Source organism: Sphaeramia orbicularis, chromosome 12 (genome assembly GCF_902148855.1).
Source record: "Sphaeramia orbicularis chromosome 12, fSphaOr1.1, whole genome shotgun sequence".
Taxonomy (NCBI): Eukaryota; Metazoa; Chordata; class Actinopteri; order Kurtiformes; family Apogonidae; genus Sphaeramia; species Sphaeramia orbicularis.
Genome location: NC_043968.1, coordinates 5,944,654 through 5,957,609, shown reverse-complemented (window position 1 = coordinate 5,957,609; position 12,956 = coordinate 5,944,654). Strand labels below are relative to the sequence as shown.

The 12,956-nt window shown below is 33.9% G+C and overlaps 1 protein-coding gene across 1 annotated transcript in view; it reads left to right on the top strand.

Moving 5' to 3' along the window:
- The first annotated feature begins 2,480 nt into the window (after positions 1-2,480).
- Positions 2,481-12,956, top strand: part of pdzph1 (PDZ and pleckstrin homology domains 1) — a 23,684-nt gene continuing 13,208 nt past the window's right edge. The window contains exons 1-3 of the mRNA XM_030149106.1: positions 2,481-2,612; positions 9,326-9,414; positions 12,904-12,956. The exon at positions 12,904-12,956 is cut by the window's right edge and continues 2,002 nt beyond it. Of these exons, the coding sequence (XP_030004966.1) occupies positions 9,354-9,414; positions 12,904-12,956 (114 nt within the window). The 5' untranslated portion in view covers positions 2,481-2,612; positions 9,326-9,353. The remainder of the gene's footprint in view (positions 2,613-9,325; positions 9,415-12,903) is intronic.

The following is a 12,956-nucleotide window of genomic DNA, read 5'->3' as shown; positions in this document are numbered from 1 at the left end:
TATAACTGAACTACAACTGAACTACAACTGAACTACAACTGAACTACAACTGAACTACAACTAAACTACAACTGAACTACAACTGAACTATAACTGAACTACAACTGAACTACAACTGAACTACAACTGAACTACAACTAAACTACAACTGAACTACAACTGAACTATAACTGAACTACAACTGAACTACAACTAAACTACAACTAAACTACAACTGAACTACAACTGAACTACAACTGAACTACAACTAAGCATTTAGAAAAAAATGAAAACTAACAAAAACTATCAAACCTGCTCTAAAAATGAATTAAAACAAACTGAATTAGAGAAAAAAAGTCAAAACTAAATAAAACTAAACTACAATGAAAAATCCAAAACTATTAGAACCTTGGTACAAACAAAAATTTAAGGATATTTCTTTTTTTTTTTTTTTTTGTCTTTTTTTTTGTGTGTCACTTTACCATTTGTAAATAAAACTATGTCTGGTCATTAAAAAAATGTGTTTCAGTTCACACACAAAAAAGTAAAAAGTTGCTGTGCAAGAATCCCAACTGAAAAAAATAGCTCAAAAATTAAAAATATCCTTAACTTTTTGTTTGTGCGTTTTTTTTATATACATTACAGAGAACATTCCACTTGAATTATCATCACAAAACACTTTTATATGCATCAAACTGTGAATTCAAAGAAACAAGCTCATTTAATTTACATGCATTTGAAGAAACTTGATTATTATTATTATTATTATTATTATTATTGTAATTGCATCAACTTCTATGAGTTTAATAGGAACTTGGTCATTGTTTGAATTTAAAGTAACTTGGTGATTCCAGTTACAAGTACTTGTATGAATTTAAAGAAATGAAATCACTGTAACTACATGAACCTAAATGTATTTAAAGAAACTTTATAACTGTACAAGTATGATTTTGTTCTAATTTAAAGTAACTAGATTACTATATTTATGAATCTGCATGAATTTGGGGTAATTTTTTTTTTCAGTGCATTTATTCAGTGTTAGTTGATGATGTGATCTGTTGTATGTGCTCACATACACGTGTTTCCTCAGAACAGTTATTACATGTGTAACTAATGGAAAACAAAGTAAACAATAAAACAGCCCAGGGTTTATCCTGTCAAACTCATTTGAGTTTCAGGTTCCACATTCAACACAATTCAATCTAAAATAATAACACAACAACCTGTAAATAATGACAACTGTATTTCCTTGTTAACAATAAACAAAGTAGATCAGTTCCAAAATTGAATAATAAATCAACAAAATATTAAGTAACATGAACAAAATCAACTACAAATTGAACAAAATTGAAGTAAAAAAAAAAACCATATAGTTTGATAAATGACAGTGGATGGAGACACTTGGTTTATATATAATAAATAACAATTAAAAAAATAAAAAAAGATTAAAAAATAAATAAATAAATAAATCCTACATAACATGAAACAATAAAGAATTTACCAAAATTAAGTAAAAAAAGAATAGAATAAGCAACAAAATGAACAAAAACAACCATAGCGATCAATAAAATGAACAAAAATGAATAATAAATCAACAAAATAATAACATGAACAAAATCAACCACAAACTGAACAAAACTGAAGTAAAAAAATAATAATAATAATAAACCCATGTAGTTTGATAAATGACAGTGGATGGAGACACTTGGTTTATATATAATAAATAGAAAAAAAAGATTCAAACATAAAAATAAAAAAATCCTAAATAACATGAAAAAATAAGTAAAGAATTTACCAAAATTAAGTTAAAAAAAAAAAAGAATAAAATAAGCAACAAAATGAACCAGAACAACCAAAGTGATTAATAAAATTAACAAAAATTTATGATAAATCAACAAAATAATAACATGAACAAAATCAACCACAAACTGAACAAAACTGAAGTAAAAACGTGTGTTTGATTCTGATGCAGCTGCAACAAAAGATTTTTTCCACAAATATTTCCTGATAATTGGGTTAAATTTCCAGGGCGTTCCAAACCTTTTGTCCACTCTGCTTTGCTGTTTACTTTTATTTCATTCCATTTTAAATGTATTATTATTTATTCTGTTGTTTTACTCGGTATTTTATTTCACTGTTTTTAATTCTACAGCTGTTTTTATGTCTTTTTAATCTATTCTTGTATTAAAGTCGATTATTTTTCTTTTTTATTCTTCTGTACGACACTGTTTTTAATTGTACAGCTGCTTTATGTCTTTAATCTATTCTTGTATTTTTTTTTATTTTTTATTTATTTATTTTTTTAATTTTGTTTTTTTTCTCCTGTAAGTCGCTTTGGAAAAAAGCGTCTGCCAAATGCATAAATGTAAATAAAATTTTTCTTGGTTGTGCTGGTGGAAAAGGACGAGCGTTTCCCAACACGCCCTCACATTGACAGCACTGGTGTCTCAATGAGATTAGACGTAATAATCAGCTTTAAGTTGAGAATAGAAACAATAAGAAGTGGAGCAGACTGAGACGCACAGACGATGTGGACGGAGTGGAAAAGCATCAGCTGATCACAGCGGTTCTGTCAGCGTCAAACCTCACACGGACCAGACTGAATGGAACAAACAGACTCTGCACACACACAGGTGAGTTCTACCAGAGCTGGAAGAAAAGAGCACATCTGCAGTAGTTCACAATACTGAATCCATATGTAAAAGTACTGTATGGATATTCTTAGTATTTATTCAAATGCAGATATTGTGGAGGTTCAGTTTTGGGTTTTTTATTGTTTACATCTTATTTATTAATTTTTTAACACTCTTTTATTAAATAATGTTTATTTGAATCCTCCTAAAAGCACTTTTTTCTGTCTGAGGCAGATGTTGGTTCTTTTGTTGGGACTGAACTCAAATAACATTCTGATGTTAGCACAGCACTTTTTACTTTTTTGTGTGTGAACGGAATTGAAACACTGTTTTTTTTAGTTCAAATGTTTATTTAGAACAGTCATAAGATATTATACAAGACATCAATCATACAAAGTACACTGTTCTATTTTTTTCTTAAGAAGAAGAAAAAAAGGGTATAAATAATGCTCATTGAGAGGAAGAAAGAGAAAAAGAAAACAAAGTAGTAGAAGTAAATTAATATGTAAAAATGGATAGTAATAATAATATTCATGAGCCTGTACACAACCACACTTTTAGGAAATAAGACCAAAAAAAAGCATAAATACATATATATGTACTCAAAGTAGCATTCATAATCATAATACAAAGAAAGAAAAAAAAAAGAGCTGAACAGTTAGAGCTGTAAGAAAATATCAGTTCTGCAATATATCACCATATTTGATTTCACAATACTGTATGGATATTAAAAAGTACTGTATGGATATTTTTAGGTATTTATTCAAATGCAGATATTGTGGAGGTTCATTTTTGTTTTTATTTTTTGTTTCTATTTTATTTATTATTATTTCACACTCTTTTATTCAATAATGTTGGTTCCTTTGTTTGGATTGAACTCAAATCCTGTTCTGATGTTAGTTGTGAACTAATAGAATGTGAACATTTGAACAGGATCTGAAACTGGAATGTCTGTAAAACACAATTTCAGTTTGAACACAGTTGGAACATTTGCTGATAGAACATTAGATCCTGTTGGGATCAAATACAAATGTGTTTAGGATTTGTGCAGATTTCTGCTGGAATTCAGTTCTTCAAGGAAATAATCATTTAAAAAAAAGAAACAAACCAAAAATTGCCTTTTGAACAGTATCATGATATATCGTATTGTGGTCTTAGTATTGTGACTTGTATCGTATCTCCAGATTCTTGCCGATACACAGACCTGTGTCTTACATCTGCAGCACAGGTGTCAAACATGCGTCCCGGGGCCCAAATCCGGCCCTGTGGGATGAATGTGTGAAATGCAAAAATTACACCAAAGAAATTAACCTTCCTTTTAGTTCAGGTTCCACATTCAGACCAGTTCAGTCTGCAGTGGGTCAGACCAGTCACATACTGTCAGAATAACAGAGAAATAATGACAACTGCAAATGTTTCTCTTTGTAAATGTAAATATTCTCATGTATTTACACTAAAACAAAGTATAATTTCACAAAAAATGTGAATAACCTGAACAAATATGGACAACCTGAAATGTCTTAAGAGAAATAAGTACAATTTTAACAATATTCCACCTGTTATTAAATGTTCTGTGTGTTTGTAGATCCACTGTGATCTGTACGTTCTAATGAACATGTGGAAATGAGAAACTGAGGCAGAACAGTGTTCAAATGACACTGATTTTTTTCAGTTTGTTCATGTTCTTCACATCTTTTGAAAGGATAGTTTGTGGATGTAAACCTGTTCATAATGTAAATGTACTTTTTTCGCTCTAAAACAGAGAAAATTTGGAGTTGACATTATTTGTATATAATTCTGTTCTTATTTGACTGGTTGGGCCCACTGCAGATCAGATTTAACTGAATGTGGAACTGAACTAACAGGAGTTCGACAGCTCTGCTCTACATCCATTCACTGTGGTCAAAGAAACGACAGTTTAACCATAAAGACCCAAAAAAACACGGATTTTAAATGTTTAATACCTGTTCATCCACTAAATTCTATCAGTACATGTCAAGAATTGGTGTAAAATACAGTTCTTCATCTTTTCATGGTCATCAGATATGACCATATTTGGACGTTCAGAGGTTCTCTTGTTACTGTGGAAACACCGCCATCTTCTACAACATCAAGTTGGATCAGTGACAGTGGATGGACACTTATTTTATGTTCAGTTAATGAGAGATTTTGCAGCAAAATGGCTTTTTCTTCAGTTTTCTCTGTTTCTGATCTAATAACCCCCAACTTTAATCTGAGCTTTAATGAACATCTGCATAATCAGTGAATTAAATATGGGGAAATATCTGATTTTCATTTAAAAATGCAAAATACAGAGGTTAGTATTAGAGTAAATGGTGATAAGTCACGTAAGAAAGGTTTAAAATAGAGAAAATTTCTAAAATTAATAAAAACTAAAAAAAAACAAAAAACAACAAAATAACATGAAAAAATAAACAAAAAATTAACCAAAATTAATTTTTAAAAAAAGAAAGAAAAAAAGAATAAAATAAGCGACAAAATGAACAAAAACAGCCAAAGTGATCAATAAAGTGACCAAAAATGAATGTTGTGTTCAGTTAATATGTTTGACTCTGTTTACCTTCAGCTTTAACATGAGCTCTTATGAGCATCATTTTATGAACATGATCCATACATTAAATACAGGAAAATACCTGATGTCCACTGGAAAAAAATCACAAAATACAAGGAAAATATTATAATAAATGATGATAAATCACTTCAGAAAAGTCAAAAATAGAGAAAAAACTCTTTTGGAAGTTCCACTCTAGTAAACTCCGGGTGTTTATGGGTTAAAAACACAGCAGCTTTTTCACCAGAATGAACTCCAAATGGAAACGAACCCTGAGAAAAAGCACAGTTTCACCTTTTAGAGCAGGGTTCTAAACTCCTGTTCTGTCAGGTTCCACATTCAGTCTGATCTGATCTGCAGTGGAACCAACCAGGAAAAGAAGAACAGAAGAACCCAGAAAGAATGACAACTGACAGTTTAGGTCTGTGTTAGAGTGCAAAAAAAACAAAACATTAAATTATGAAAATACTTTTATAAACTATCCAAACAAAAAAATGTGAATAACCTGAAAAAAAAACTGAAATCTCTTCAGAAAATCAGTGTAATTTTCTCAGTCTTCTTCCTCCACTTCTCATTAGTCCATGTGCATTCTGGATCAGATCTCCAAAGACACTAAACACTGAGGAACAGGAAGAAAAGAGTTCAAACTGGACTGAATTTAATACAGACATTTCAGGTTGGACACATTTGTTCAGGTTAGTCACATTTTATTGGTACAGGAGAGTTTGGAAATGGAAAGAGTTTCATGATTTAATGTGATTTTTTCACTAAAACAAAGACAAACATTTGAAGTTGTCATTATTTACAGACATAATGGAATATTATTTTTTTCACATCAAACCCAGAAGAAAATCTGCATTTATGACCTCCGCCAGGAGGTACTGTGATCGCTTTGTGTGTGTGTGTGTGTGTGTGTGTGTGTGTTTGTTTGTTAGGAAGATAACTCCAAAAGTTATGGACGGATTTTCATGAAATTTTCAGGAAATGTTGATACTGACACAAGGAAGAAATGATTAAATTTTGGTGGTGATTGGGGGGGGGGCACAGATCTGTCTTGGCGGAGGCCTGCGCTCTGCGAGTGCTTTTCTTGTTATTAGACTGTAATTAACAGTTTGTTTGTTTGTTTTTAAACAAAAGTTGTTTGTTTGCATATTATCTCCATGAAGTGAGTAAGAACTAGTATTAGAGTGTGTTCAAATGTGAGAAAACATCAGATTAGCTGCATTAACCCTTTCATGCATGAATTATGAGAACCTTATTCAAGATTTTTTTTTTCCTGACTTTTTGTTCCTCTGTAGGCATGAAAAAAACAATGGGATTGAAATTCTTTCTTTGAACCTATTTTTCATGGAGTTACAAAACTGTCCACTCAGCTGGACGCCATGTGTTTAATTTTAGAAGCAAAAAAACATGTATTTACTGTCACAACGGGGGAAAAGAGAGGACTCAAATGCACGGTACTGAAGGGAAAAAAACACAAGTTTATTTAACATAAATGAAAACAACACGACGGAAAAACACAAAACCTAACACAAAACCTGGGTCAGAGTCCGTAGAGGAGATGAACAAGTGTCCGGGTTATGGAGCGGAGTGGACCAGCGCTGCATGGCTGCAAACTTAACCCTTAAATAGGCTGGAGGTAATAGGCTGCAGCCACGCAGCGCCAGCAGGTGAGTCTGATGATGGGGATGAAGAGAGGAGGAGCTGAGGCCACACAGGCACAGGTCCTGACATTTACTGACTGAAACTAGGAAATCATTGTTTTAATGCTGCCAATCTGATGTTTTCTCACATTTTTAACAAACTATAATACTAATGATTACTCACCCCAATAATATGCAATAAAAAAAAAAAAAAAAATTGTTTCAAAAAAAAGTGTTGATTACAGTCTAATAACAATTAGCAATTTATTTACATTCAAATATTTGACAGCAGATGAGGTTTATGAAGAACAGTAAAGTTACAGAACTGGTCTGAATGTCAGTGTATGAGACGGTGCATGAGGATCCAAACACAGGATTCCAAATCTGTCTGACAGGACATTTTAGAGACATTTTAGAGATATGAGTGTTGTAAATGACCCACATTTGTACTTTTAAATTCATTTTTGCTTTAGTTGTGTTCAAATGTTTATTTAGAACAGTCTCATAAGATATACTTATCATACAAAGTACACTGTTCTCAGTTTTTTAAGAAGAAAAAAGGATATCAGTAATGCTCATTGAAAGGAAGAAAGAGAGAGAGAGAAAAAAAAGTGGTTTAAGTAAATTAAATAAGTATGTAAAAAAAAAAGGATAGTAATAATGATATTAACAAGCCTGTACACAACCAACCACACTTTTAGGAAATATGACCAAAAAAAAGCATAAATAATTATATATGTATATACTCAAGGTAGCATTCATAATCATAATAGAAAGAAGAAAAAAAAAAGAGCCGAACAGTTAGAGCTGTAAGAAAATATCACTTCTGCAATATATTGTGATATTTCATTTCACAATACTGTATTGATATTAAAAAATACTGTATGGGTATTTTTAGGTATTTATTCAAATGCAGATATTGTGGAGGTTCATTTTTGTTTTTTGTTTTTTTTTTCTGTTTATATTTTATTTATTCTTATTTCACACTCTTTTATTCAATAATGTTGGTTCCTTTGTTGGGATTGAACTCAAATCCTGTTCTGATGTTAGTTGTGAACTAATAGAATCTGAACATTTGAACAGGATCTGAAACTGGAATGTCTGGAAAACAGAATTTCAGTTTGAACACAGTTTGAACATTTGCTGATAGAACATTAGATCCTGTTGGGATCAAATACAAATGTGTTTAGGATTTGTGCAGATTTCTGCTGGAATTCAATTCTTCAAGGAAATAATCATTTAAAAAAAAGAAACAAACAAAAAAATTGCCTCTTTAACAGTATCATGATATATTGTGATATATCGTATGGTGATCCTAGTATTGGGATTTGTATCGTATCGACAGATTTTTGCCAATACACAGCCCTAATAACATTACATAACATTACAGTACATTTGGTATTTGGATATTCAAGCACAAAAGGCAAAAAACACAACCACGAACACAAGAGTCAAACACAGTTTTTAAAGGACCAGACAGTTTTATTTACAAACGGCAAAAAATGTGTGTCTATATATATATATATATATATATATATATATATATATATATATATATATATATAAAATATACTTTTTGTTTGTAGTGTATATCATCTGTACCAGGCCTGTCAAACTCCTGTCGGTTCAGTTCCACATTCAGCTCAGTCTGATCTGCAGTGGGCCGAACCAGTAAAATAATAACAGTGAAAAAAGTCAGATTCTATTCTGATCAGGTTTACATCTACAAAGTTTCCTTAAAAATCTGAATAACATGAACAACTTGAATTGTCTTAAGAAAAACAAGTGCAGTTTTAACAATATTCTGCCTCAGTTTATCGTTTACACATGTGCGTTACAATCACAAAACATTTAGTAACAGACAGAATATTGGAAAAATTACATTTACTTTTCTTAAGACATTATCATTTGTTCATATTTGTTCAGGTTATTAATGTTTTTTGTAAAAGTATAGTTTGGTAATGTAAACATTTTCATGTAATTTAACTTCTTCACACCAAAAAAACAAAGAGAACATTTGCAGTTGTCATTATTTATAGGATATAATGATCATATCTGACTGGTTCTGACCCAGTTTAAATCTAACTGGACTGTATGTGTCTGTATGTGGAACCTGAACTAAAATGATTTGGACACCACTGATCGTTCATATCTTCAGTGTCATTTTTGCATTTCCCTCATTCTGGACCCTTTGGTGGACTGGACTTGGCCCCAGGCCTCATGTACACCTGTGCTCTGTAACTTCCAGTGGCAGATGCTTCTGTAGAACCTGTTCATTTGTTCTCTGTAACGAACCTCAGACTGAAATCTATCAATGGACTGACCCGGTAAATCTTAATCACTTTTGGATGAATCCTAATTAACTGATCCATTCATTACCTTAAACTTTAACAGATACATTTATGGATGTGTTCAAAACCACTCCAGGTTTTCCGGCCGTTAGCAGAGCCGGCTAACCTGTGCACATAAATCAGCTGTTCATTGTCTTTGTCTTTCAGTTCATGTGATCCTGACGCTGTTTTAAGAATGAGTAAGAGAGGGAAGAGGAGGAACAGCAAGAGGAGGAAGAGCTCCAGCAGCAGCAAACGTGAGCGAAAGCTTTGTGGGGTCAGCTGAGGTTAATCTGCTGCTTAGATGAGTCACATTTTTCCCCACGCCTTTAACTCCCATACATGCACTGGACGACCAGCCTGTATTTACTGAAAGACTTTAATGACAACGGACTTCTATGAGTTCAGTTTGATTCTACTCCTGTAAAATGTTCAGTCTATTCTACTCATTTCTAGACATAGTGGAAACTATGACCAAGTTTCAGTTGAATGGATTTAAATCCCTCAGTTTTAGTCCTGACCACACCTGTTTATCTGTGCAGTGCATTGTGGGTATTGTTGCTGTAGTTGTAAATGTGTAGTTTTTCTGTGCAGGGTTCAGTGGGTTGTGCTGTTCGTGTTCATTTGGACTGAATGTTTTTTGGCCTTTCTGGGTTAGTTTGTGTGTTTTTGTGCAGCTGCACCAGGAGTCACAGCCACAGGAACAACTATGGCTTTACTGTTCATCCATGTTTACTCCTCTTCTATGTAAATCTTTATGCCTTGCCAAATTAGAAGCACTTCTTGTACTGGTAATTACATTGAGTTAACTTGCTGTCGAACTCTCATCCACGCTACAATATATGAAGTTGAATAATTTTACAAAGCAACTTATATTGCAAAAGATTTTAATTTAAATCCAGCTGGAGTTGAGTCCAATGAACTGATGATTTTCAGTCTAATGATTAGACAAAACAACTGACATTGCAACAAATTTTCAGTTAAATGAACTTGTCATTTAATGTGTTGGACTTAAAATAGTAATTCCATTCAAATCAAACATTTCAGTTTAATACACTCCAGTTTTCAGTACTCAGTACTTTTTTTTAAGGCAACGGGTTTCCTCAGATTTTTTTAAAGTAAACTCAATTTATCTGGTCTGACAGTGTGATAACGAACTGAAACTGTATTGTAACTAACTAAAACCTATAAAAATTATGGATAAAATTCCCTTTGTTTTTGTTTTGTCAGTGGTGGATTGATATGAAATGGATTTATTTCACTCCATCAGTTTTCGCTGTTGGCACCGTACGACACTTCCCAGTCTGTCACCTGGTTGACAGTGGTCTTCTGGTTCCTACTGTACCTGGAAACATGGAAAAGCAGCAGAGTCCTGTCTGAGGTTTATTTGAATACGACAGGTGTTGCTAAAAGACTGGAAACTCTCTGAATTGATCTCCCCGAATGCTTTTAAATCCAAACTCAAAGTGCTGGAGAAGAACTCAATGACTTGCAGGTGTTTTTCATCGGTTGAATTGTTCTGTAAATTATTGTTTGTTGTAACTGTATGGGGTAATTGTATGTTGTAACTATGTGTTGTGTTTCATGCTGTCTCTTGGCCAGGACTCCCTTGAAAAAGAGGTTCTTAATCTCAATGGGATCCTTTTCCTGGTTAAATAAAGGTTAAATTAAAAAAAAAAAAAAAAAAAAAAAGACGAGAAAAGATATGAGAAAACTAAAACTAATACTAGAACTAAACTAAAACTAAGCATTTAGAGAAAAACAAAAACTAATAGAAACTATCAAACCTGCTCTAAATACAAATTAAAACAAACTGAATTAGAGAAAAAAAAAGTCAAAACTAAACTACAAACCCAAACTCTTAGAACCTTGGATCTGGGCAGCAGTGCATGCTGGGTCTGACCATGTACAGCACAGAAGGGTAGCACCAGAATTTAACAATGAAAACGATACAGAACAGGGAGCCAACAGAGAGAGTTAAGAACGGGCGATCCCTACACTGTCAGAGCAGATAAGTTGAGTTGACTTCAAAAATCTGAGGAAACCCATTGCCTTAAAAAAAGTACTGAGTACTGAAAACTGGAGTGGATGAAACTGAAATGCTTGATTTGAATGGAATTTCTATTTTAAGTCGAACACACTAAATGACAAGTGAATTTAACTGAAAATTTGTTGCAATGTCAGTTGTTTTGTAGAATCATTAGACTGAAAATCATCAGTTCATTGGACTCAACTCCAAGTGGATTTAAATTAAAATCTTTTGCAATATTAATTGCTTCGTATAATTATTCAACTTTATATATTCTGGGGTGGATGAAAGTTCGACAGGAAGTTAACTCAATGTAATTTACCAGAACAGGAAGTGCTTTTAATTTGGCAAGGCATAAAGATTTACATAAAAGAGGAGTAAATATGGATGAACAGTAAAGCCATAGTTGTTCCTGTGGCTGTGACTCCTGGTGCAGCTGCACAAAAATACACAAACCCAAACCCAAAAAGGCCAATAAACCCTGACACACACACATTCAGTCCAAATGAACACTAACAGCACAACCCACTGAACCCTGCACAGAAAAACAACACATTTACAACAACAGCAACAATACCCACAATGCACTGCACAGATACAAAGGTGTGGTCAGGACTAAAACTGAGGGATTTAAGGGGCCGTTTACACGGCGTTGGATTCAGTCGACTCCGGGAAGATTTCATGGCGGATTAGCCTTCTGTTAACATGGAAACGGTGCCTAGAGTGCCTGAATCCGGAAACTTTTGATACCAGGGTCCAGGGTGGAACGTTATTGATACGCTCCGCATTCCAGCTCCATGTTAACACGAGTCGGAGCGTTCCGGGGTAAAATATGACGTCACCGCATGCGCGCGCAGCCAAGAGCCGCCAGTTAACCCACTCCGGGCCAGTTGGTGGCGGTAATGCGCCTCCAAGCTGGTTTGCCAGCCTCTATGACACAATAAAGCTGCAGAAAAAGAAGGAACAACCACAACAACAATGGCCGGTGTCAGAACAAAATACGTGCTGCTAACTTTTATAATTCAGGGCCACATCCAGCAACAACCCAACTTCATCGTCTGTCCAGACAAAGAAGTCCTGCGTCTTCGTTCTACCACTCGCCATTGTTGTTTGTAAATAGTGTTGTCCGCCTCTTCTTCTCCTCATTTAAAGGCTGTCTAAACCGGAAATCGTTTGTGCGCAGGCGCGTGTTTTACCGCCACTGTTTCACTACAGCTCTACATCGCCAGCTACTGGTCTGGCATGGCCACTACAGCGTATTCAGCCGTCCTCGCGGACTCATGAACGCAGATCGTTATCATAGCAGCTTCGTCTTAACGCGGAATGATTTTATAACGCAAAGGAGAAATCTTTGCGGAATTGGATCTTAGTGTTGCAGTGTAAACGTAGCCTAAATCCATTCAACTGAAACTGTTTCATACTTTGGACTCTGTCTGCAAATGAGTAGAATGGACTGAACATTTTATAGGAATGGAATCAAACTGAAATCATTTAAGTTCATTGGAATTAAAGCATTTTAGTAAAAACAAAGTCCAGGCTTACAGTGTGGGTTCTGTTGGTGCGGGTCCGAAGCCTCAGCAGAGTTCTGGACAAACTGCAGATGAAGCAGCTCCTTCGTACTTAAACATGTGAACAGGTCGTTACAGTCGTCCGACACAGCGGACCACCAAAACAACACATTTAACACAGTCTTATTGGTGTTTTTTTTTTTTTTCAGAGAGCGTCTCCCAGTACATCTTCCAGAAGCAGAACAAGAGCAACAGCGTCAGC